The following is a 22,233-nucleotide window of genomic DNA, read 5'->3' as shown; positions in this document are numbered from 1 at the left end:
TGTGATTTGATAACGATATACGTATATATACAGATTTCCTGAACATAAAGCATTTTGATACATCCCATTTTCTCTCCTCATCTACAGTCTGCGCTGAACCGTGTGAGTGTGACCCCTAAGGACTCACAGGATGCTGAGAAGGTTCAGGAGCCGTCGCCACTGGCCATGTGGGAGACAGCGGTCCAGACATACGAGCTGCAGAAGGGGGAGGCAGGCCTGGGCTTCAGCATCCTGGACTACCAGGTACTGTAGGTGATGAGGTGGATGCTCTTAGAAAAAAAGAGGTATCGCACACCAATAAAGTCTTTCTTGAGGTGCTGGCTCCTTGTGCATACAAATGTGAAAGAATAAAGAGAATGCCACACACTCTGCTCCATATTTTCACTTCAAAATTGAAACATGGAGCAGAGTGCAGCATTCTCTTTATTTTCTTCAACATGTGGTGGAGGCTCTGCCATCACACATAAACAACTCAATCAGTGTCTCCACAAGACTGTAAAGTGCTGCTTTCATGTCAACCTGATTATTTTGGGTGTCCAACAAAATATTGCGTAGCACTGATAAATTATGTGGTATCCACTTGTAGATACCATATATTATGCTAGTTATAGTAAAATATTTGTGCATAAAATATTTGAGGTAATTGACTTTCTAATGACATAGCAGCATACTGTGGTATCACAGTTATTTAGCCTCCGATTTAGACACATAATGTTTGACTTGGTCTGTTATCAGCTGTCATTCAACGCATCTTTCTTTCTTTCTTTCTTTCTTTCTTTCTTTCTTTCTTTCTTTCTTTCTTTCTTTCTTTCTTTTCATGTTAGGACCCAGAAGATCCTTTAAAAACAGTAATTGTGATTCGTTCACTTGTTCCTGGTGGATTAGCTGAAAGAGATGGCCGGTTGTTACCTGGCGACAGACTGATGTTCGTCAATAACATAGACCTTCGGCATGTCAGCTTAGACCACGCTGTTCATGTTCTTAAAGGCACCCCCTATGGCATTATAAGGATCGCTGTGGCCAAACCTTTACCAGTAAGTTAAGTGTCATTTATACTGTATGTTTTGAGCTGCATCTCATTGAACTGAGGATATGTCTATTCACCTACATTTATTATGTGTGCAATAGTAGAATCTTAAATATTCAAATATAGCCGTAAAAGTGCTTAAGATGAAATATATAAGGTAATGAAAAGATGTGCAGTGATGTGTAAGATGAGCTAAAATGACTTTGTTGCAATACTTATCCTAAATTCTGTGGTTATATTTTCTCCATATACTTTTTCATTGTATGTTGGGCAATACATTTCCGTAGGTCTGTGTAATTCTTCATGTCTTCAGGTTCTATTTGGTTTGTATGTTGTGTGTATGTGCAGCTGGCCTCTTATTGGTCTGCAGGCTGTTTTGTTGTGTACCGTGGCTTAGAAACAGGCAACCCCGTGTCTGGTTGCAGGCAGGTTTGAATTTTTAATGCCACTCAAACTGAATACAATACCACCTCTGTGTGACTGTGTGCACTAGTGGACTCCTGAAGATTTGACTGAGAGCATGTTAGACACTCATATACCTTCTCTGACATCACTTGGAATAATATATTACTTTTGACCTCAACATCTTTTATTTGTGTTCCTCTTCTATCTGTCAGTGTGGTTGTAATGCACCACAAGTTCCGACTGAGACTGTCTGCGTGGACCAAGAAACCAAAACAGAGGATGACATCAGGTCTACCATAACCAGCGACACCATTGCAGAGAGTGACCAACAGAGTCCCACAGTACAGGTAAATTGCATTCATACTATAATAGAACACAAAATAAGTCCTCTTTTTGTGTGAGAAACCCAAAGGCAGTGTGCATGTAGTGGTGTTGACATAAACAAAGTGAATATGCTTGCTCTGTTGCTGTCACGCTCCAGTTACAGAGTGTACACAGTGCTTACCCTCTGTCCATAGGAGTTGCAACTTCTGTTATTATACCATTGCTCCAGCTTTCTCTTTTGTGAAACAGTGGGAAAAAGCAGATGATAATTGCTAAGCACATGAAAGGAATTCCTTTTGAGAGAGTTGTGGGTGACTAATGGAAAGAGAAAGTGCATGTTTTCTAGATTAGTCACAAGCACAGGATCTGATGACCGCTCCCCTCCTTGTACAAAAGTCCAGCAAGAAACATGATGTGTGTGTGTGTGTGTGTGTGTGTGTGTGTGTGTGTGTGTGTGTGTGTGTGTGTGTGTGTGTGTGTGTGTGTGTGTGTGTGTGTGTGTGTGTGTGTGTGCGTGTGTGTGTGTGTGTGTGTGCGTGTGTGTGTGTGTGAGAGAGAGAGAGAGAGAGAGAGAGAGAGAGAGAGGGAGAGAAGAGAGAGAAAGATGATAATGATGAACATAGCAATGATGATGATGACATCAATTATAATTACAATGAAGTGTCCTGTATTATCAGGTATTGTGCGACACTGTGTCCTTTGTGAATGTGACTCTTAAGAGTTCCTAGATGGTTAATTGAAGAGTGGTTGTAGCACAAACTTCATGATTACCGGTGTGTTTGACCTGTTTCACTTTGTTCAAATCAGTCATCATTAACCTTGAGGTTCTGCAGTTACGTAAACCTTTCACAGGACATTGTAATAACACTGGTTATGTGGTGCTTTTATGAGCATTTTTGTATTTCCTTTTTTGGCAGTTTCATGCATGAACAGTGAGCGTCACATGGGTTTATGCTCAAAACAAGTGGACAGTGTTTTGGGACTATGAGAAAACAATGTTTAACTTCTTCAAAAAGGCACAACACTGCAAATAAGTTTCTTTGTGTAAAAAGCTAGGCAAAGCATTGAGGTAAATTGGATTTCATTCCCTCCAGCACTGACCGGAATAATGAACAAGTAACTCTGAAGTCACTAATAGGCAACATTATCTGATGGAGGTTTCAAGCAACCACATCAGACATATTTATTTATTGATGGTTGAAACAGAAAATCTCTTCACATGTTGATTAGAATACTGGGAACATTACAGGAGTTGTTTTTATGTGCCAAAGATACCATCAGCCATCTGACTCTACCATTCCCATTGTCTGTTGGTGAGCACATGATGTGATTTCCTTTCTATCAAGCTAGTCTTTTTTGGTCATGGTGTTGCAGAATGTTAAATATAAACTACGGCCATCACATTCTGCCAACAATGCAATTTTCTCCGAAGTGAACTATATACACGTTTTGGGCTCAGTCCATTCTTAATGACTCCATTTACTTGGCTTTTTCTCAACCTTCCCATTATTTTCACACAACCAGTCTTCATTGTTGCCATTATGCCCTGCTCCCCAATTATAGAGGTAGAAAATAACACTAGAGGTGACCCCGCCCCCTTTTCACAGCAATCGGTAGCGGCCATTATCTGTAGGTAGATCAGAGAAATGGAAATTAACGGAGAAGGAGGCTCACCTCTGTCAAAATGGCTTAATCATGTGAAAATGTCCATCAATACACTATACAATGACAATAGTTGAATTGTGTTGCTAACTATGTTCATGAAGTATATAATTTGATTTTTAAATGTATTTCATGGACTCATATGATTTAAGTAGATATTTAGCCTGACATTTCAAATCTGGTCTTTGATTAATGTGTTACTTCATATTCACACAGTTTTAGTCATTTTTTTGACAGGGGTGGGCGTGTTCTCCATTGACTTGCATTGACTGAAGGTGCCTACACTACCTACAGAAGTTGGGGAGCTCCATGTGCCATTTCCCATTGCTGTCGCAAATTGCCGTGTCACCTCTAGTGTTATTTTCTACCTCTATGTCCCCAATACTGTGATTCTCTTCTCTGATTGGCTGATGAGGTGGACATTTTATTTCTGCAACATGCCAACTTTCAAGTTGTAGATCTCAAAAACCTGAATCACATAGCAGGAAGGAACAGGTCTATTAACCAAGTAGTGACATGACTATCCTTTCACCTAAAGGATGCTATGACTAATGTGTTAAAATATTGTTTACTTTGCACAATATACAAACATTTCACCTCTGGTTTACTGCTGAAAGTGTTGAAGTCATTATTAATTGTGGCAAAATCTAGCTGGGCCACAGTGCAGTTTTTTTGCAACAACTTACATTTTAGGAATGTGATGTTGTGATGTCATGTGTTAAATGAAAATGTCAGTTAATCAATAACTCTGTGCCTGGCGACAGTGCTAATGGTGTCATCGTTTATTCCCCCCCAGTCAACCCCTGAGGAGGAACGTCTGGAAAGGAAGGCCAGCGGTGAGCCGGGAGGCATGGAGACAACCGGCAGGCGCTACACTCCCACATCTCCCACATCTCCCAGCAGCAACTTCCAGAGGACCATCACCATAGTCCGGGGCAACACTAGCCTTGGTATGTCATGGGTGTGCTTCATGGTGCTGCTGTCTCTGTTTGTGTACATCGTCAGCATGGCCACGTTGGCTAGTGTGGTGGCGCTCAGTGATGTTTGAAGTTTGTGTGCTGGCATGAAAAAATCAACACCTTCAATGTTATTTATGATTGAAGCTTGCCATTTTTAGTTATCTGTCCGTTAAGACGGTTATGGTATTCAATCCAGGCTATGGTATTCAATCCGCATCAAATCTGACAGGCTTTTTTAATTTGCTTTTAATTTGTCACAACAACTACAATGACAGAATGTGTAAAACTCAAAAGCCTTAATTGAATTGTTTTGCATAGGTACAGTACAATATACGGGTAAATATGACAAATTCAAAGATGGTATTGTTTGTGTATTGTACAACAGTCAGTACCAGTCTTACTTTTCACGTATCTCTGGTTATGATTTCAGGTTAGGATATTCACTTGTAGGGCTGTTTTGGCATCCAAGACTGATCAATTGATGTGTTAAGATGCAAAACCCTCTTAAATAATTGTGATAAACCTTATAATTAGTTCACTCTCACTCGGAGTGTTTGATTCCATTTTTGGTTTACATAGCATATCATAATATTATATATGATTCATATCAAAGGTTGGTGAATATAACATGGAAAGTAAAACACAATTGCATGTTTCTGAGACTTTGAAGGGTTTTGCATCCAGACTCCTCAATTATAGTTGTTAAAATGCCTTATGGGTAGCATATCTTTCTGATACTGTGGATAAAAGTGTCCTGTGACTTGAAAAGAAAATAGCATTATCTTGTAGAGGCGTTGTACCTTTAATCTGAGATAGCACAGGAGCTACAGAGTGGTTGGATTTCACTTGCTGTCCTCTACTCCCATATCTGCTATATTTGTCTTACATATAATTTCAAATGGGAAAAGAAAAATAATTGAACTTGGCTGTTGAGCAGTAGCCCTTATTGCATATACAGTAGATGTCTATGACAAATTACTTAATGGGTAGTCCTGATTGGACATTTGTGGAGTTGTTGTGTTGTGGTTTTGTAACTGTGACAGTAACAGAGCTGGTGATCCATGTGGTTTTCAATACACATGATGTAGGATTATGTGTAAAACAAACTTGGAAATGGAATTGCAAGTTTTCTGTTGGTCATTACACTTTTAATGCCCTCACAAGCATCAGGTGCAATAACAAGGTCTACATGCCAGGCATGATTGATTTGTTACTGGCATAGGTTTGTAGAGATTTGATGATATGATGTAATCAGCTTGATGTTCTGAACTTGCCTAACCTCGCTGATACAGTATGCTGATTAAGTCTCAGTTACTTATTTGGAAATAAATAGAAATGCATTATTTTGTAGCAGGGCCTGTTGTCCAAGCTCAGTGATCTGGACTGATTGGGCGCATTACCCCGTGCCTCCTGGTTGCTCATGGAGCACAGAGGAAGGAGACCCACAGTGTCCCTCCCTCTCTACCTTTGCCAGTGGATGAAATCCAAGAGCGCGTATGTTGTGTCAGTGTGCAAGGTTAGCGGCCAGTCAGTCTCTGCTGTGCCCTGTTTGAAAGCTTAGCAGCCAGGAAGCCTGGGGCGACTAGTTTTCCACAACAAAATGCACAGCTCATGTCCATTCCAATTGGTCTGAAACCAACCGCCAGACGACATTCTTGGCCATTATGGTTATCTTTCAGAAAAATAAGCAACCACAGCATTACTTTACGGAGATCCTTGGACACCGAGCTAGTATATCAGCCTATACTAAACCTGATTCCAGTGACAGTTGGCTTGTTTGCGTCAGAGTCATTCAAATTATCAGCTATGCCCGAATGACACATGGCTATGTTCTGTATGCGTTATATACTGTTAAACATATCAAAGTTATTAACTAACATGTATTTATTTCAATCACTCAAACAAGCATTTGAAGAGAAATTAGGAGAAATCAGAGAAAATAATATGCAAATTTGTATGGATTGAACCTACTTTGTCTGCTGCAGAAAAGACCATCTAAACACCTAAACAGTTTCTTCTTAGTATTTGATACACATTTGATATAGCTTGTAAGAAAGACCTGTTGTGGTGTTTGCACTGATTGGATTAAATGCTGGTTACTTTAAAATCCATGCATGAAAGTTACTTACGGACACTTTATCCACAGTTAGATATCTAGTTTATATATTCTTGATCAAATAGAGAAATTGAAATCACTGAAGAGTACCCATTCGGTTGCTTTGACAACTACTATCTGGACAGCCTTTTTGCCTTTGAGTGACTTTAGGCTTTTCAGTCATAGTGATATCAGCAACAAGTGATAATGTTGGTGTGATCGGTTATCTATAGGAAAAATAGATTTGACTCAAACAGATACAAAACTTTATCCAGAAACTGACAAGCATGTATAGGGCTGTCTTTTGTGCTGCATGGTGTGTGTAAACCATCTCCTTCCTGCCTTGAATGTTGTCAATTGTAGCATGTCTTTCATGATCATACTCTTTATTTTGTAAACTTGGAATTCAAACTAAAAATTGTAATATTAGAAATTTGCACTGGACCTAGTAAGCCAATTGTGCTATGGCATGATGTCTAGCAACCATTCTACTTGTTTGAATCCTCCTTTCTTGCTGCATGTGAAGCACTTCTGATTTCTTTTGAAAATTGTATTATGTTCAAATATGTTCAACACATAATCAGTATTAACAAATTACTGGAAATCACTGCAGGGCACTGTTGTATGCCTCATTGTAGCGGAAATCTGAAGTGCTACACAGTGGCGAATTCCTCTTCTACACATTCTGTGTTAGTCTGTGATGTAGTCTGCTTGCTGGAACATTGTAACACACTATGGTATTGTAATTTAAATGTATTCAAAGAATAAAATAATGATTATTACAAAAAAATCATAATAAATGATTTGAAACAGACCTTGGGTGAATCTCAAATTATGTATGACCATAGCTATTCATCTGTGCATGGCTTCTGTCTTGTGTGTTTCGCATGTCCTTGCATGTATGCACAGCCTTTGTGCTGCATATATAGTGTGTTTCAATGGGTTTCGTGAAAACACTGTGTTTGTGTGTGAGAGCGTGCTTGCAGAAATGTGATGCGAAAGATTAGGGTAGTGTGTTTGTGTTTGTATGTGATGCATGTGATGTGATACAATGTGTGCTGACATTGTAACATGCATGTGTGAGGAAGATTTATTCCTCACATGTGACTCAGTCTGGTGTGTGTGTGTGCGTGTGCATCTGTGTGTGTGTGTGTGTGTGTGTGTGTGTGTGTGTGTGTGTGTGTGTGTGTGTGTGTGTGTGTGTGTGTGTGTGTGTGTGTGTGTGTGTGTGTGTGTGTGTGTGTGTGTGTGTGTGTGTGTGTGTGTGTCCATATGTGTCCGTGCGTGAGTGCGTGTGTTGCAGGTATGACAGTGAGTGCTTTAAAGGATGGTTCAGGTATGATAATCCGTTCAGTGATGAATGGGGGCTCGGTCAGTCAGGACGGGCGTCTCTGTGTTGGGGACGGCATTGTGGCTATTAACGGAGAGGGGGCTACCAATCTGAGCAATGCTCAGGCCAGAGCCATGCTCCGCCGACACTCTCTTGTTGCTCCTGACATCAGGTATTTGCTCACGCAATCAAAATGCACAAACTCTCGCACACCATATTATCCCATATTAAAAAGCATTTCTATGTACACAAATAGGAAGATGTACCCACTGAATGTAAGCACACATGCATGCACTGTGCATGTATGTACACATTCCACCCTCACTCAACACACCAAACATATACGTACATCCATACATTTTCAAAGGGTATTCCTGGTCACTTGTCCTCCATACTCATGAACCAACCAACACGGCAACCCAGCTCAGTGGGCACAATTACACACGCGCGCACACACACACACACACACACACACACACACACACACACACACACACACACACACACACACACACACACACACACACACTGCAGTATAAAACTCAATTAAAGGGGTATGCCACTATTTTGGGGCTTAATACAGTTAAAATCGTTGGCTGGGGTTTATAAAGGTGGTAAAGTGTCTTATTTTTCACGTTAAGCGTTGTCTTGCTGTAAGACAAGTTAAAAGAGGGAATATGTCGCTAAGCTAGTGAAAGTCAATAGATCCGTGTAGCATTGTAGCATGCTACACGGATATATTGACTTTCACTAGCTTAGCAACATGCTCCCTTTTTTAACGAGTCTTAAAGCAAGACAACGGCTTACATGAAAAATAAGACACTTTACCACCTTTATAAACATCAGCCAATGATTTTAAATGTATTAAGCCCCAAAATAGTGGCATACCCCTTTAAGTTTGATAAACTACTGACTAGTCCCACAATTACATGTGTGGACAATATAGACACCCAAAACCTTTAAGAAAACAAACTTTCACTTTTATAATGTATTTTATTTTTAGCCATTTCATATAATGGCTTTGGTTATAAAGCGTCTGCCAAATGCAATGTAATGTAATGTAATGTAATATAACTATTTTATATTTCATGTAACTATTTTTAGCCATTTTCACATAACTAATCATCAGCTGCTCGAAAATGTAACCATGCACGCTGGCTCCATACTCAATCAGCGATTCTTGTGCTTTTGATGTACATGAGATATTCCATATTTCATCATTGACACCAGTACATGCACACACTCATGCATGCACGCGCACAGACATGCATGCACACACAAACACACATGCACATCAGGGCTTGACACTGGCACCTGCAAACCGAACAAAAATGGGTAAAACGTTGCACAATAATAATTTCAGTCTCACTAGTCAATTTGGCAGGTGACTTATTCTTCGGTATGACATATCTTAGTAGATAATATACTGCTTTTGCACCTTGTGTTATATTTAGGTTCAAGGAAGTGCATTCAGATTCTATTTCTCTGATATACTGTAGGTAGTTTCATTTACAGTAACACACTACAGTATGTCCATACCACTGATGGGTAAAGAAAATGTGTCTAAAAATACTGTAAAAACCAAAACTGTGGCTAGCAGAAAAGCTGAATAGCTGGTGGCTCTGAAAAACCCCTAGCCACTGTGTCTCGTGAGCAAAACGAGAGCAAAATGTGAATGTCAAGCCCTGATACACATACACATGCACATACACCCCCTCTCTCAAACACACATGTATACAACCATCCCATGCTCTGTGTGTTCCAGTGTCACATATGTTCCTGCTCCTCTGCTTGACAAGTACAGAGCTGCATTCATCCAGTCAAACCCGGTGGACCCATACGCACCATTTCTGTGAGAAACATTTGCATGGATCACTCTGTCACTCTGGGTTGGGCTCTGGGGTTCCGTTATCACTATCACTAAGTTTATTCACTATCATAGAATATCACAAATGCATGCATGCCATTACATATTTCAACAATACAGTGTCCAACAAGCTGCTTGGTTTCCCATACGTTCTCTATGACTCAATACCATCTCCTGTGGAACAGCAGTTATTACCTTCTCCATTAGCATAGCTCATGCAGACAACATCATCATGATCATGGCAAGCGATGCCAAAAAAGTGGGGGTCTTTCCGCTTACACACTTGAGTACTAACACAAGGAGAAAGAGTTAGGAGTCACCTGTGGGCCATAGAGTGATATTTCCCTTCCTGAATTTCAGGAAGAAGACACCCGAGCCCATCAGAACACGGACCACAGACAAAACACAAAGGACGGTTCAGAGAAAGGAGAAAGTGGAGGACAAGGTTGATGGAGATAAAGAGGTCAGGCAGAGCAGTGGAGATGTTCAGGTTGAGGTGAAGACAAAGACTGATGAGGTCAATGGCAGGCAGGCAGTAGGGAAGGGTAGGGAGGAAGGAAGGAATGAAGAAAGAGTGTGGACAGATGAGGGGGATAGTGAAGGAGGAGCTCAACCACTAAAGCAGTGGAGTAAGCCCAGAAGGTGAGTTACATACAGTACACATCCATCTGATCTATCAGCCATGTCTGCACATGTGATGATCATGCATGCATATACATAACAAACCGTAAATATCTCAGATGTATAAGAAGCCATTATTATTATATTTTAGGCATGTGTTTTACAGATTTATCTTGTTTTACACACTGGCCTCGTTTACATGAGACATTTAATTCTGAATGAACTCAATTTAATCCTGAGCAAAGCTTAATTCCACTTTGAAAGCGTCATGAAGCGTCACTTCACAATTCAGAATTAAATGAAAGTTGTTATGTGAACTCTACGGGACTATTTAATTGTGAATTATTCATTAGGAATTCAAAGCATCATGTAAACCTGGCCACTGACTTTTAGTAAATGTAGGCTTACGCACAATTACAGCATACTTAAGCCATCCTGATAAAGGAAGATGTTGTTACGATGTTTTGTAATCATCCAAACATTAGACATTAGCACAGTTGGGTACATACTAACCTTTATCCCACCGGAGACCCTGCATGTGTCACTTCATCCTGAGGTTGTGAATAAGACAAACTCTCTGTACTGTAGTTGTGACTGGACATTAATTTTTGAATGTGTATTTGTGTTGTGTGGGTGTGATGTGCAGGGTTAGATTGTTCAGACAGTCAGGCAAGTCGCTGGGCATTAGTATCGCTGGTGGAGGAAAGATGGGAAATCGCCTTAGCAACGGGGAGATGAGGCGGGGAGTCTTCATCAAGCACATTACAGAGGACAGCCCTGCGGGCCGGAATGGCACCCTCAAGATTGGAGACCGCATCCTAGAGGTTGGAGTGTGCCAGCGAATACAAAACATTGAACAAAGATATATTTCTTCATGTTTTAAAGGAAAAATATATTTGACACAGTAATGAAAATGAAAAATAATAGATGTTTTGTACTCCTCTTCCCCCCCCCCCTCTCTCTCTCTCTCTCTCTCTCTCTCTCTCTCTCTCTCTCTCTCTCTCTCTCTCTCTCTCTCTCTCTCTCTCTCTCTGTCTGGATGTCTGGGGAGATCAGGTGGCAGGAGTAGACGTACGTGATTCCACTCATGAGGAGGTGGTGGAAGTGATCCGCCAAGCAGGAGTCAGTGTGGAGTTTCTACTACAGAGCCCGGTACACACACACACACACACACACACACACACACACACACACACACACACACACACACACACACACACACACACACACACACACACACACACACACACACACACACACACACACACACACACACACACACACACACACACACACACACATAAAGTCAAGAGCCTTTATGTCCCTAAAGACTCATTTGTACCCCATTTCCATAAATAAAACACTTGTATCAATCCAAAATGTTTTCTGTGCCTGCCGTTAACAGACATGCATGCTCATGCATGTGTAGTAGGCCTATTCCTGATCGTGAGTAGTTCTCCTTCATTTCAAATATGTTTCTCTGAGTAAGTTTACATTAATCTGTTTTTATATCGTCTCCAGCCGATCTGTTTTTCATTGTTTTTATTGACAGGACAGAAACTTTTTTTGTCAACCTAAATAGTTTTACAAGACGCTGAGACGATGATATGGAGCCTCAGTTCCCTGACAATATGCATATTACCGATGAAATTTATGTCAGTTACAAAGAGAAGACTGCAGGTCTTGTACAGTCAGTATAAATGAGCCTTTCAGTTCTGTGATGTGTTCCTGTTTCATGTAACCATGTAGCTAGAATCTGCTAAGGTGACAGAGAAAACAGAGCCATCTCCTGAGACACATTGTGAGACTGATAGTAAGGTAAGCTCTTTTATCGCCAATACTGTGAACGTGTGTGTCTGTGTGTGTGCATGCGTACTTGCTTATGTGTGTGCATATGTGCGTGTGTGTGTGTGTTGGTATGTGTGCATGTGAGGATGTTTCATGTTTACCGTATGAAATGGCAAAAAATGTACTGTAGGTTACGTGTATGAAGTATGTATGTACTGTATCTGCAAGTCTGTGGAAATATTCAGTAACTCCTAAATGACATCATTTAGTGTAGTGTGCTTATTACATGTGCAATGTGGCATAGCAGCAGTGTGTGAGAGTTCCCTGGTTCATGGTTCCCTTCCCTTTAGGAACCCGAGAACCAGAGTAGCCTTTTCTTGCGTCTCTCCCCAGCCAACCCTTTCACCCCAACCCCATTTAAGGTTAGTTCTCTGGCCTGTCGGAATGCATGAGGATTCTAAATTCTGAATTCTGCTGTATATTTTATGCACACTCTCCCTTATTATTTAGTCTGTGTGCTTGTTTGTGTTATTGCATAGACTGAGGACCTGTCCTGTGTGTTTGTTTGCTTCTGTTCTCCCATTTCCTTGCAGATGCCCCAGGCTGTCGGGGAGAGGGTTACAATACGCCCCCCCTGCGCTGCACCCCCTCCTCTCGCTGTGAGTGTGGGGCCTGAGGGGTCACAAACACAGACAGAAACACTTGCAGACACACCACAGACTGTTCCAGAAAGACCCAACATGCCAGCTCAATTTGGACCAAGCTGTGATGAGGAGTTAGCAGGCTTGTGGAGTATGTAAACATGATTGTTTGTCTGTGTGTGTGTGTGTGTGTGTGTGTGTGTGTGTGTGTGTGTGTGTGTATACGTGTTTGTGTGTGTGTGTGTGTGTGTGTGTGTGTGGCTGTGTGTGCTTGTGTTTGTGTCAGTCTGTCTCTGTGTTTGTCCTATGTTTTTTCAGGGTGTATAGTGTGTGTGTGTGTGTGTGTGTGTGTGTGTGTGTGTGTGTGTGTGTGTGTGTGTGTGTGTGTGTGTGTGTGTGTGTGTGTGTGTGTGTGTGTGTGTGTGTGTGTGTTGTGTGTGTTGTGTGTGTGTGTGTGTGTGTGTGTGTGTGTGTGTGTGCGCGTGCATGTGTGAGTGCGTACGTGCGTGCGTGTGTGCATGTGCATGCGTGCGTGCGTGCGCACACGTGTATGTGTGTGTATGTGTGTGAGTGTGTGTATGTGTATGTGAATACCGGTATGTGTGTGCGTGCCCGTGTATGTGTGTTTTTGTTGTTGTGTGCCACCCGTAGAGCGCATGCTGCAGAGATATGGTAGCATGCCGGGGGAGCTGCTGATGGTGGAGCTGGCTCAGGGCAGCACGGGGCTGGGTTTGCAGCTGGTGGGGAACAGGCATGGTTCTCGGTCAAGCACGAGCATCTACGTGGGGGATATCGACCCCGATGGAGCTGCTGCTGTGGATGGACGCATCCATGTGGGAGACGAGCTGCTCGAGGTCAGGGGTCAACACTGCATCCAAAACACAGCTTTTCCAAATAATGCATATTCATGAGCTTGTGGCCAGTTGAAGACGGATCATTGTATGACTGATAGCTTCCACTCGACCCATATTGCTGATAAAACTATTTGTTAAATTTGTTTGTAAAAAAGTAAAACTCTTTTAGCCCTTCTGGATCTTTGTGTTCCTCTAACAGATTAATGGCCAGATTCTGTATGGTCGCAGTCTTCAGAATGCCAGCAGCATCATGGGCAAGGCAGCGGCTACCGTGAGGATCATCTTGGTCAGGTACACCGCAGCTGGCAGCCATTCCTCACCACTGACCGCCTTCATATTAGTGGCATTATTAGGCAGACTAACCTGCCGAGCAGTGATGCCGCAGGGGCACTTCTGTAAATTCAACAAAGCCAAGCACTGTAGCTACAGAACATGATGAGCATGGAAAATAGATGGGCTTGCAAGCCATGTATTGTGCAAAATCAGTTCTTATCACCTCACTGTACCTCTTGAAACACAAGTGGAGCTACTGATGTGCTTGTGCAGCTGTGGGATATTTATAACATGAAAGGCTTCTTAGTTCCTCGTGAAGCTTAAGCTTAAATAAGCTAAAGCATCACTATACGGGGGCTGTCATCAAAATACCACACACTAACAATGTTGAAATATGTACCGGTAAAAGAGTAGGTATTTTTAGTTAATGCCATGTACCGTATGCTGCTTTGTGCTACATTAGTGACTCCTTGAACATTTGCTTTAGTCTTGCTAGTTACATGGCTACATTCCTGTGTCTCTTTATGCAAGTGTGTATATTTAGTATGTCTATCCACCTAACATCTTTCCAACTTTTCCATCAGGAATAAGGAGGCACTGCAGTACCTTGTCCCTGGACCAGAGGTGAGGTTACACCCCATATACCCTTTGTCACGCTTTATTTGCAGCTGTATTTTTTGCTTAACATGTGTTTATGTTATTCGCTTGTTTCGTAGTGTGATGTGGGCCCCGTGGTTTCCCCGTCCTCAGTAGATGAGGTTAATCTGAGAGGTGTCCTGCAGCTGCAAGACAGATCTACCCTGAGCTACAGCCAAAGCCCTGGGCCAGACGCCAATCATACACATCCACCGCCCCCCCATGAAGACTCCTGTTGGCCTCCTCCTCCTCCCCCATGCTCCCTCTCCTCTGACCCCCTGAACTGTCCCATCATCCCTGGCTGTGTGACCACCGTCGACCTGTGTAAAGGACATACAGGTCTGGGTCTCAGCATAGTGGGCGGCTGCAACACTGCACTGGTAAGAAAGTGTGTTGTCTTTACTGCAGACTTCATGATGTATGTTAATTTTACTGGGCATACTTGTTTTAACATACCCATCAGTATGGGTATCAGAGTGAACTGAGTGATCTCAGATTCTAGGACAGTTGACTTGAGAATTGCTACAAAGAACCGCTCTTCGTCTTTGTTTTGGAAAAACAAGATATTAATCACTGTTGATATTCTGTGCACATAATCAAGCCTGAGTGGCCTACTAAAAATCAAAGAGAGCTCTACCTCTGCCTGGAAATCCCTTGACAATAAAACTCTAGCAAAAAAAGTACACAGTGTGCTGTAGCCTATTTTCACTGTGTGGTATTCAGCAGTTGTGAAGTGCTGTCATGTATCTCCTCTCCTCCTGCGTATGCACCTGTCCCAGGGTGTGATTTTGATTCACGAGGTGAACGAGGGGGGAGCAGCGCACAGGGATGGCAGGCTGTGGGCTGGGGATCAGATCCTGGAGGTAAGACTAGTAGTCAACCACGCCACCTCTTTCACAATTCTGCAGACGTGCAATGCAAACACTCAGTTGAAATTGAATTGTGAATGACTTCAGTTGAAACTTGGGCATTAAAGACAGTGCATGTGGATTTCTGTGGTGCAGGTGAATGGTATAGACCTGCGGATGGCCACGCATGAGGAAGCTCTGAGCGTTCTGCGGTTGAGCCCGCAGCGTGTGCGGCTCTGTGTGTTCCGCCAGCAGGGGGGGTGCATCCACAAGCAGCTGCAGGAGGAGCTTATGAGCTGTAGGGGGCAGCGTGGCTACACGTGTGAGGACGTATGGGACCTAATCACAGTGGAGCTGAAGCCTAGCACTGCACATGGCCTGGGGCTTGGAGTGGCAGGGAAGAGGTACAGTATGAAACAAACTGGAACCAGGGGCCTATACTAAGAAGCTGGTTCAGGCTCTTCTATTAGATGATTTACCTCTTAAATTAACCTGGTTTACTCCTGAACCAGCTTCTTAGTATAGGCCCCAGATAGACACTTGTGGTTTTAATTATTGAGTTTGTAGTTAAAAAAAAAGAAAAAAGAAAAACGCATCATAAGATTTGGCACAGAGCTTGAAACTCAAGCATTTCCACTAAATAAGCGGAATTCCATAAAATGGTGCTTCATATTTGTCTCTAAACACATTTGGCAGTTGATGGCATTATTTTGTACCCTCATAACAGGGATGAAAAGGGTGTGTTTGTGTCGGAGCTGGTCAACGGAGGAGTGGCAGAGACAGACGGCCGGTTAATGCTTGGTGACAAAATGCTGTCTATCAATGGCGAGGATGTTCGCGCTCTCGGAGAAGACAGTGTCAGACCTCTTCTGCAGGTATATATCTCTGCTGAAGCTGTTTCCCTCCAAAATGCATGAAGTGTTTTGCTGGTCCCTTAGTGCTGCTATCATGCTCATTATTATTGCTGAATCTGATCACATTTACATCTCTCTCTCTCTCTCTCTCTCTCTCTCTCTCTCTCTCTCTCTCTCTCTCTCTCTCTCTCTCTCTCTCTCTCTCTCTCTCTCTCTCTCTCTCTATGTCTCTCACTCCATTTCGCTATCCTCTGTTAGAACTGTACAAAGTCTGTGGCACTGGAATTGGCGCGCTTCAAAGCTGTTGAACACCAACAGTTTGGCTATCAGGTAAATGACACCATAGAACATAGCTGAATATGTTGCGTATTATCTACAGATGGTGTGTGTGTGTGTGTGTGTGTGTGTGTGTGTGTGTGTGTGTGTGTGTGTGTGTGTGTGTGTGTGTGTGTGTGTGTGTGTGTGTGTGTGCGTGTGTGTGTGTGTGTGTGTGTGTGTGTGTGTGTGTGTGTGTGTGTGTGTGTGTGTGTGTGTGTGTGTGTGTGTGCGTGTGCGCGCACGTCCAGTATTGACACACTTGAATATGCATATTTTACTGTTAAGTATAGTTTTAAATGAAGCATGTTGCATTATTGAATTTATATATTTTGTTAATATAATCTGTTTCTGTCATCTTTCATATGTTCCTCTGGCTTGGTGATTCACAGAAGGGATACACAGATATTCTTGGTCATCTGAACAGTATCATCTCAGATCATGGAGACCATCACATACAAGAGAGCATCAGGAACAGCCACAGTAAGCTCTTGAGTGATCATGTACTGTACACACCCTGCTGGGGTGCGTTTCTCAAACGCGTAGTTGTTAGCTAGGTAGCAACTTGGATAGTTGTCAATGGGAAATTGCATTGCAAACAACAAAGTAGCTAACATAGTTATGGTTTCGAGAAATGCGGCCCTGCCCTGTCATGTCAATCTAATATGAGGCTCGTTAAGACAGGGCAGATTAGTTTTTGTGTCCCTACCCTTCTACTGCAGTAGGTACATATCAGGTGAGCGTCTAGAGAGTCTATTACCTGGTGCCAAGCGAGCAAGCCGTGCCATGTCAACCAAGTGTCTTTTGTTTCTTTCTGCTTCAGGTGAATGCACAGATAGGAAAACTGTCACACTCCAGAAGGTTTGCTGTTTGACTGTGCAATGGTTGTGTGTAGTGTTGCTTTTGGGTGGTAATTGTGTCGCAGTAAATGTTGTAAAATAAAACTACAGTGCTGTGTGCTTATCTGTCATGTTTAAGTGCATGCTTGTGTGGGTGTCTTTCTGTGTGCATGTTTGCTGTGGAACACTTTGTGAAGCGGGGAGCACTGGAGTCCTTGGGCTTCAGTGTATCCGGAGGGGTAGGCAGTCTCCATGGCGACATCCATATTTCCTGGATGGACCCGGATGGGCTGGCTGCACAGACACAACAATTGAAAGTGGGTTTAGAGGACAGGGCACAGCATCTCTCTCTCTCTCTGTCTCTGTCTCTCCCTCTGTCTCTCTCTCTCTCTGTCTGTCTCTCTCTCTCTCTCTCTCTCTCTCTCTCTCTTTCTCCTTTCTCTCTCTCTCTCTCTCTCTCTCTCTCTCTCTCTCTCTCTCTCTCTCACACCCACACACACACACACACACACACACACACACACACACACACACACACACACACACACACACACACTGGAATATATCAGTATGAAAATGACTGCAACCTTCCACTCCATCTGACAATCATGCAGATTGTCTGTGGCCAAATGCAAATGCCGAGCTCTGTGTGTTCCTGCAGGTGGGAGACCGCATTGTGACCATAGATGGCAGGCCCACAGAGGCCATGAGTCACGCTCAGGTCGGGGCTCTTTTGAGGAACGCTCCTGGGACCATCAGTCTGCAGGTTGGTGATGAGAGCAGTTTATATTATTTGATTGTTTGTTATATAATAATTATTATATAATATATATATATATATATATATATATATATATATATATATATTATATAATAAACCGTGGTACGCCACCAGAAACCTAAACCTAAATGACTAATCTGGTGGCCAGTGACAAAGCAGCACTGATATTTGTCTGCTGTATTCGTCTGACCTTCAGGTGGCCTCGGGGGTTACTGACATTAAGAATGAAGACAACGAAGGCCACACAACACATAATCACTTAAGGTAAATACAATGCATGATGCTGCTGATTGTACCCAAATAAGAATAAGAATAAGAGTAAGAATCACAATAAGAACTTGAAAAGCACTCAGATTTCAGACCTCCGCCAAAACAATGAATTTTACCCCATGTTGTAATACTGGCATAATTGTAGAACTGGGCTGAGATTAACATTATGAAAACGTGTTTTATTGCATATATGTAACAAAAAAAAACGATCTCTCCCAAAAACATTACCTCCTTGGCGGAGGTGATGAGAATAAGTGTGTGTGTGTGTGTGTGTGTGTGTGTGTGTGTGTGTGTGTGTGTGTGTGTGTGTGTGTGTGTGTGTGTGTGTGTGTGTGTGTGTGTGTGTGTGTGTGTGTGTGTGTGTGTGTGTGTATGCGCGTGCGTGTGTGTGTGTGTGTGTGTGTGTGTGTGTGTGTGTGTGTGTGTGTGTGTGTGTGTGTGTGTGCGTGTATGTCATCTCAGTCCTCCCCAGTGCAGCTCCATAACGCTCCACAGAGGTGCTTCTGGTCTGGGCTTCAGTATTGTGGGTGGAATGGGCAGTCCCCATGGAGATTTGCCCATCTACGTGAAAACCATCTTCCCCAAGGTAAAGTGGCAGAGGGCAAACAGTTGATGGTCTTTAACTATTTTTTCTAAACCTGCCACACGTTTCAGAAAGCAACATACGTAATAGCTATTTTAGCAACAAATAATTTACAACCAATTATGATGATTGAAAATTGGCATATTGATTGGGAATCTGTAGGTGCGAAAATGTAGGGTCAGCCCCTGTCAATCACATCATCATATTCTGTCCAGCAACACCCTTGTTTGTTAAGACTAAAATTGTCATTTACGTCTACTACCATCTGTCTAGTGAGAGTCTGGTCTGGCCTTCATTTCTGCTCATGTGGGATTGGCACGTCAGCAACAGAATTACCAGCGTCCTGTGCTGTCCATATTATTTTAGCATAAAGATTGTTTATTGAGTAGTATTGAGTTTGTCACTGAGCTCACAATCGTTGTCAGAATTACTGTTGCCCTGACTCTGCATCTCCTGCAGACTACAGTGACAGCAACTGTTTTGTATGTAAGTGGGGCTGTTGTGATGTGTTGTCCAAAGGGAGCGGCGGTGGAGGATGGCCGGCTGAAGCACGGGGATCAGATCCTGGCTGTGAACGGGCTGAGTCTGGTGGGGGTGACCCATGCGGAGGCGGTGGACATCCTGAAGAGGAGCAAAGGCCATGTCGTCCTCACCATCCTCTCATAGACGCACACCTCCTCCTGATCATGTCACATGCATGAAAGTGACAGTACACACACAGCTGTGGAGACAATCCTATCACAGTCACAGATATCAGATATTTAATTTCATACTCGCTTGACTGCATAACTGTGAAATTGACATTTTCATTATGTCTTACACAATCATTCTGAATCTTTGTAACAACGTGGTGATGTACCATTTATCGAGTGGGTAATTCAGATTCATTTGATTACCTGTTGTGTTTGCAGACATAGAGACACAGGGAGACAGAGGTGTGAATCCTGTCTTGCCAATACCCTATTAGTCACTATGGCCTTCCATTATGGATGATTAAGCTTACTGATTTCCTCCTGGCTCCTGGGTGGATCGCCCCCATTAATCGTTACTTGTTAGCATCTTCTCGTTACTTGTTAGCATACCTAGACTTCGCTCAGCACATTCCGAAATGAGAGATTTGTTCCCCACGTCTTTTTTGGAGGCAGAACTTCCAAAGCTAATCTTAATCTGTTGTTGCTTTGCCACAATCTCCTGACATGTTCAAATACATAGTAATACATACTGCATTCCTTCATGCTAATTGTTGTCTTCATTGATTCATTATTATTAGTTATGTTCTACTGTACAATATTGAGTATCTCAGTCATCAATTGTTTATTTAATAAACTGGGGAGTAATAAGCCATGTTACTCCCACCAGAATTATAATGTTTAATGACCATTGTTTTAGTAGTTATTTTCGTGTACTGTGCAGTCATTTCTGAGGTGATTTGATATGAATATGATGCGCAAGAACAAAGGTTTAAAAAGTAAAAAAAAAAAAAATTCACCGGTTGAGTAAAAACAGTTACGTCATACAGTATGCCACTGTGTGGCCCAATACTCCCCCCTAGTGATTTTAAGAACAAAAAACTATTTCCATTTAGATGAGCAGATCAAGGGTCCATCTCAATCTAGCACCTCCCCTCCTCTCTTTTTGCTTGTGACCTTGTGAAGACGTCATTGATGATAGAGGTTTTATTCAATATCTCATAGAAGTTTATTCAAAGGTCATTTTTGCATTTGTAATTGTGATGTTGAATGGGATAAAGTCCCCAAAAGGTTGGTGTGCCAAGGCTGACACAGCGGGGACACTTTATTGTTTTCTCCACAAAGGCAGGGCCTTTGTGAAACATGAGGCCACAAGCAAAAAGAGATGAGAGAGGTACTACTTTAACACAAGGATAGTGAAGGATAGTTGTTGCATAAAAATGTTCAAGCCTGTTCTAAGACTGAACGCAAGTGTTAGTTGCCACCGGACTTCTCATGGACATAATTGTACTCTAGTATATATATATATAATATAATATATAATATAAAACTGCCATCAAAATATGAACCTAAATTATAATACGACAGTTCATGAATGGCTGCCTATGAAACTGTATCAGATGCAGGGGCAAACTCGCAGAGCATACTTGCAACAAGTCATTGGTGCATGTCCTTGATAATCATCATCCATTTTATGAAAAAGATAACAACAAAAAAAGATATAGGAATATAACTCCAGAATATGAATCTGAACAGTTCAATTTATTTGCGTTTGACGGGTGCACTGGAGCTTTAGCCCTCTAGGTCAATCTGACATAGATTTCACACAGAAACATACAGCTCATAGTAGTGTGTATCTGAGCCCTGTTACTAAAGCTAGGCCAACAGATTGGAGTGCTTCTGGGTCTTCACCTATTTCCTTGGTGCTCATCAGTGTAGCTGCTCTCAAGTTTAGTCCAGAAAGAGATGTTCTGTGGCACTCAAGGTTGTGATTTTGTGATACATTACTTTTTATTTGACTACAAACCTTGAGTGCCTCAGAACTTCTCTTCCTGGACTAAGCCAACAGTTATTTTAACTAATACATTGAGGAGGATAACCAGCCAGGAACAGCTAAAAGTGTCACATTGAATGAGAGAGTTCAGTGAATGTCCATTATCTATTTTTTAGTTTTAAAATTGGTGCCTTTAATGCAGATGTATTACGGATCTCACACAGTTGAGGACAGCATATCCATCAGTTATAGTTTAATTGAATGAATATTCCTTACTTAAATCAAATATCTGACCCTTACAGTCTGCCATCATTTGGCTTCTAAAGAGACCATTTTCACACAACTCATGAAGAACATTTGCCCAAACCCACTCACCCACTATATTTAGAATAAAGAAATATCTTTAGGACAAACGTTTTTCAGACACCAAGTTACATACGGACTGTTGCTGTGGAGCTACACATCCAGCAGATGGCAGTATTGTAAAGCAGAAAATGTGCACAAACCCTTGAGGCACTCCGCTGAGAGCTGCATTCCAACAGAATGTGCTATAGAAGTGGTACATGTATCGAAAATAATAATAAAATGTTCCTGATATCCCATCATAGTTCAGGGAAATTTAATTTAAACAAATGTAACCAAAAAATCAGAAAGTTAATTTACAGTATTCTTAACTGGACCACAATAGCAATAGCAATAGCAATAGCAAAAGCAAAAGCAAAAGCAAGAGGACTTGTGCAATACATTACCATATGCCTACATAGCTGTTATTCAATGTGCAAGAGAGGAAAGAAAGAA

At 42.1% G+C, this 22,233-nt stretch overlaps 1 protein-coding gene across 1 annotated transcript in view; it reads left to right on the top strand.

The window, feature by feature from the left end:
• Nucleotides 1–20,259, top strand: part of si:dkey-92j12.5 (multiple PDZ domain protein) — a 33,550-nt gene extending 13,291 nt beyond the window's left edge. The window contains exons 15-39 of the mRNA XM_063219845.1: nucleotides 130–243; nucleotides 825–1,034; nucleotides 1,645–1,779; nucleotides 4,215–4,368; nucleotides 7,776–7,974; nucleotides 9,568–9,654; nucleotides 10,030–10,311; nucleotides 10,937–11,114; nucleotides 11,347–11,442; nucleotides 12,040–12,108; nucleotides 12,429–12,500; nucleotides 12,672–12,741; nucleotides 13,371–13,573; nucleotides 13,773–13,864; nucleotides 14,431–14,470; nucleotides 14,563–14,862; nucleotides 15,262–15,345; nucleotides 15,487–15,734; nucleotides 16,058–16,205; nucleotides 16,443–16,514; nucleotides 17,536–17,655; nucleotides 18,000–18,104; nucleotides 18,316–18,383; nucleotides 18,852–18,975; nucleotides 19,492–20,259. Coding sequence (XP_063075915.1) covers nucleotides 130–243; nucleotides 825–1,034; nucleotides 1,645–1,779; nucleotides 4,215–4,368; nucleotides 7,776–7,974; nucleotides 9,568–9,654; nucleotides 10,030–10,311; nucleotides 10,937–11,114; nucleotides 11,347–11,442; nucleotides 12,040–12,108; nucleotides 12,429–12,500; nucleotides 12,672–12,741; nucleotides 13,371–13,573; nucleotides 13,773–13,864; nucleotides 14,431–14,470; nucleotides 14,563–14,862; nucleotides 15,262–15,345; nucleotides 15,487–15,734; nucleotides 16,058–16,205; nucleotides 16,443–16,514; nucleotides 17,536–17,655; nucleotides 18,000–18,104; nucleotides 18,316–18,383; nucleotides 18,852–18,975; nucleotides 19,492–19,638 — 3,417 coding nt within the window. The 3' untranslated portion in view covers nucleotides 19,639–20,259. The remainder of the gene's footprint in view (nucleotides 1–129; nucleotides 244–824; nucleotides 1,035–1,644; nucleotides 1,780–4,214; nucleotides 4,369–7,775; nucleotides 7,975–9,567; nucleotides 9,655–10,029; nucleotides 10,312–10,936; nucleotides 11,115–11,346; nucleotides 11,443–12,039; nucleotides 12,109–12,428; nucleotides 12,501–12,671; nucleotides 12,742–13,370; nucleotides 13,574–13,772; nucleotides 13,865–14,430; nucleotides 14,471–14,562; nucleotides 14,863–15,261; nucleotides 15,346–15,486; nucleotides 15,735–16,057; nucleotides 16,206–16,442; nucleotides 16,515–17,535; nucleotides 17,656–17,999; nucleotides 18,105–18,315; nucleotides 18,384–18,851; nucleotides 18,976–19,491) is intronic.
• Nucleotides 20,260–22,233: the final 1,974 nt, after the last annotated feature.

Source organism: Engraulis encrasicolus, chromosome 16 (assembly GCF_034702125.1).
Source record: "Engraulis encrasicolus isolate BLACKSEA-1 chromosome 16, IST_EnEncr_1.0, whole genome shotgun sequence".
NCBI lineage: Eukaryota > Metazoa > Chordata > Actinopteri > Clupeiformes > Engraulidae > Engraulis > Engraulis encrasicolus.
The sequence above is the reverse complement of the archived record's forward strand: the minus strand, read 5'-3'. Positions and strand labels throughout refer to the sequence as shown.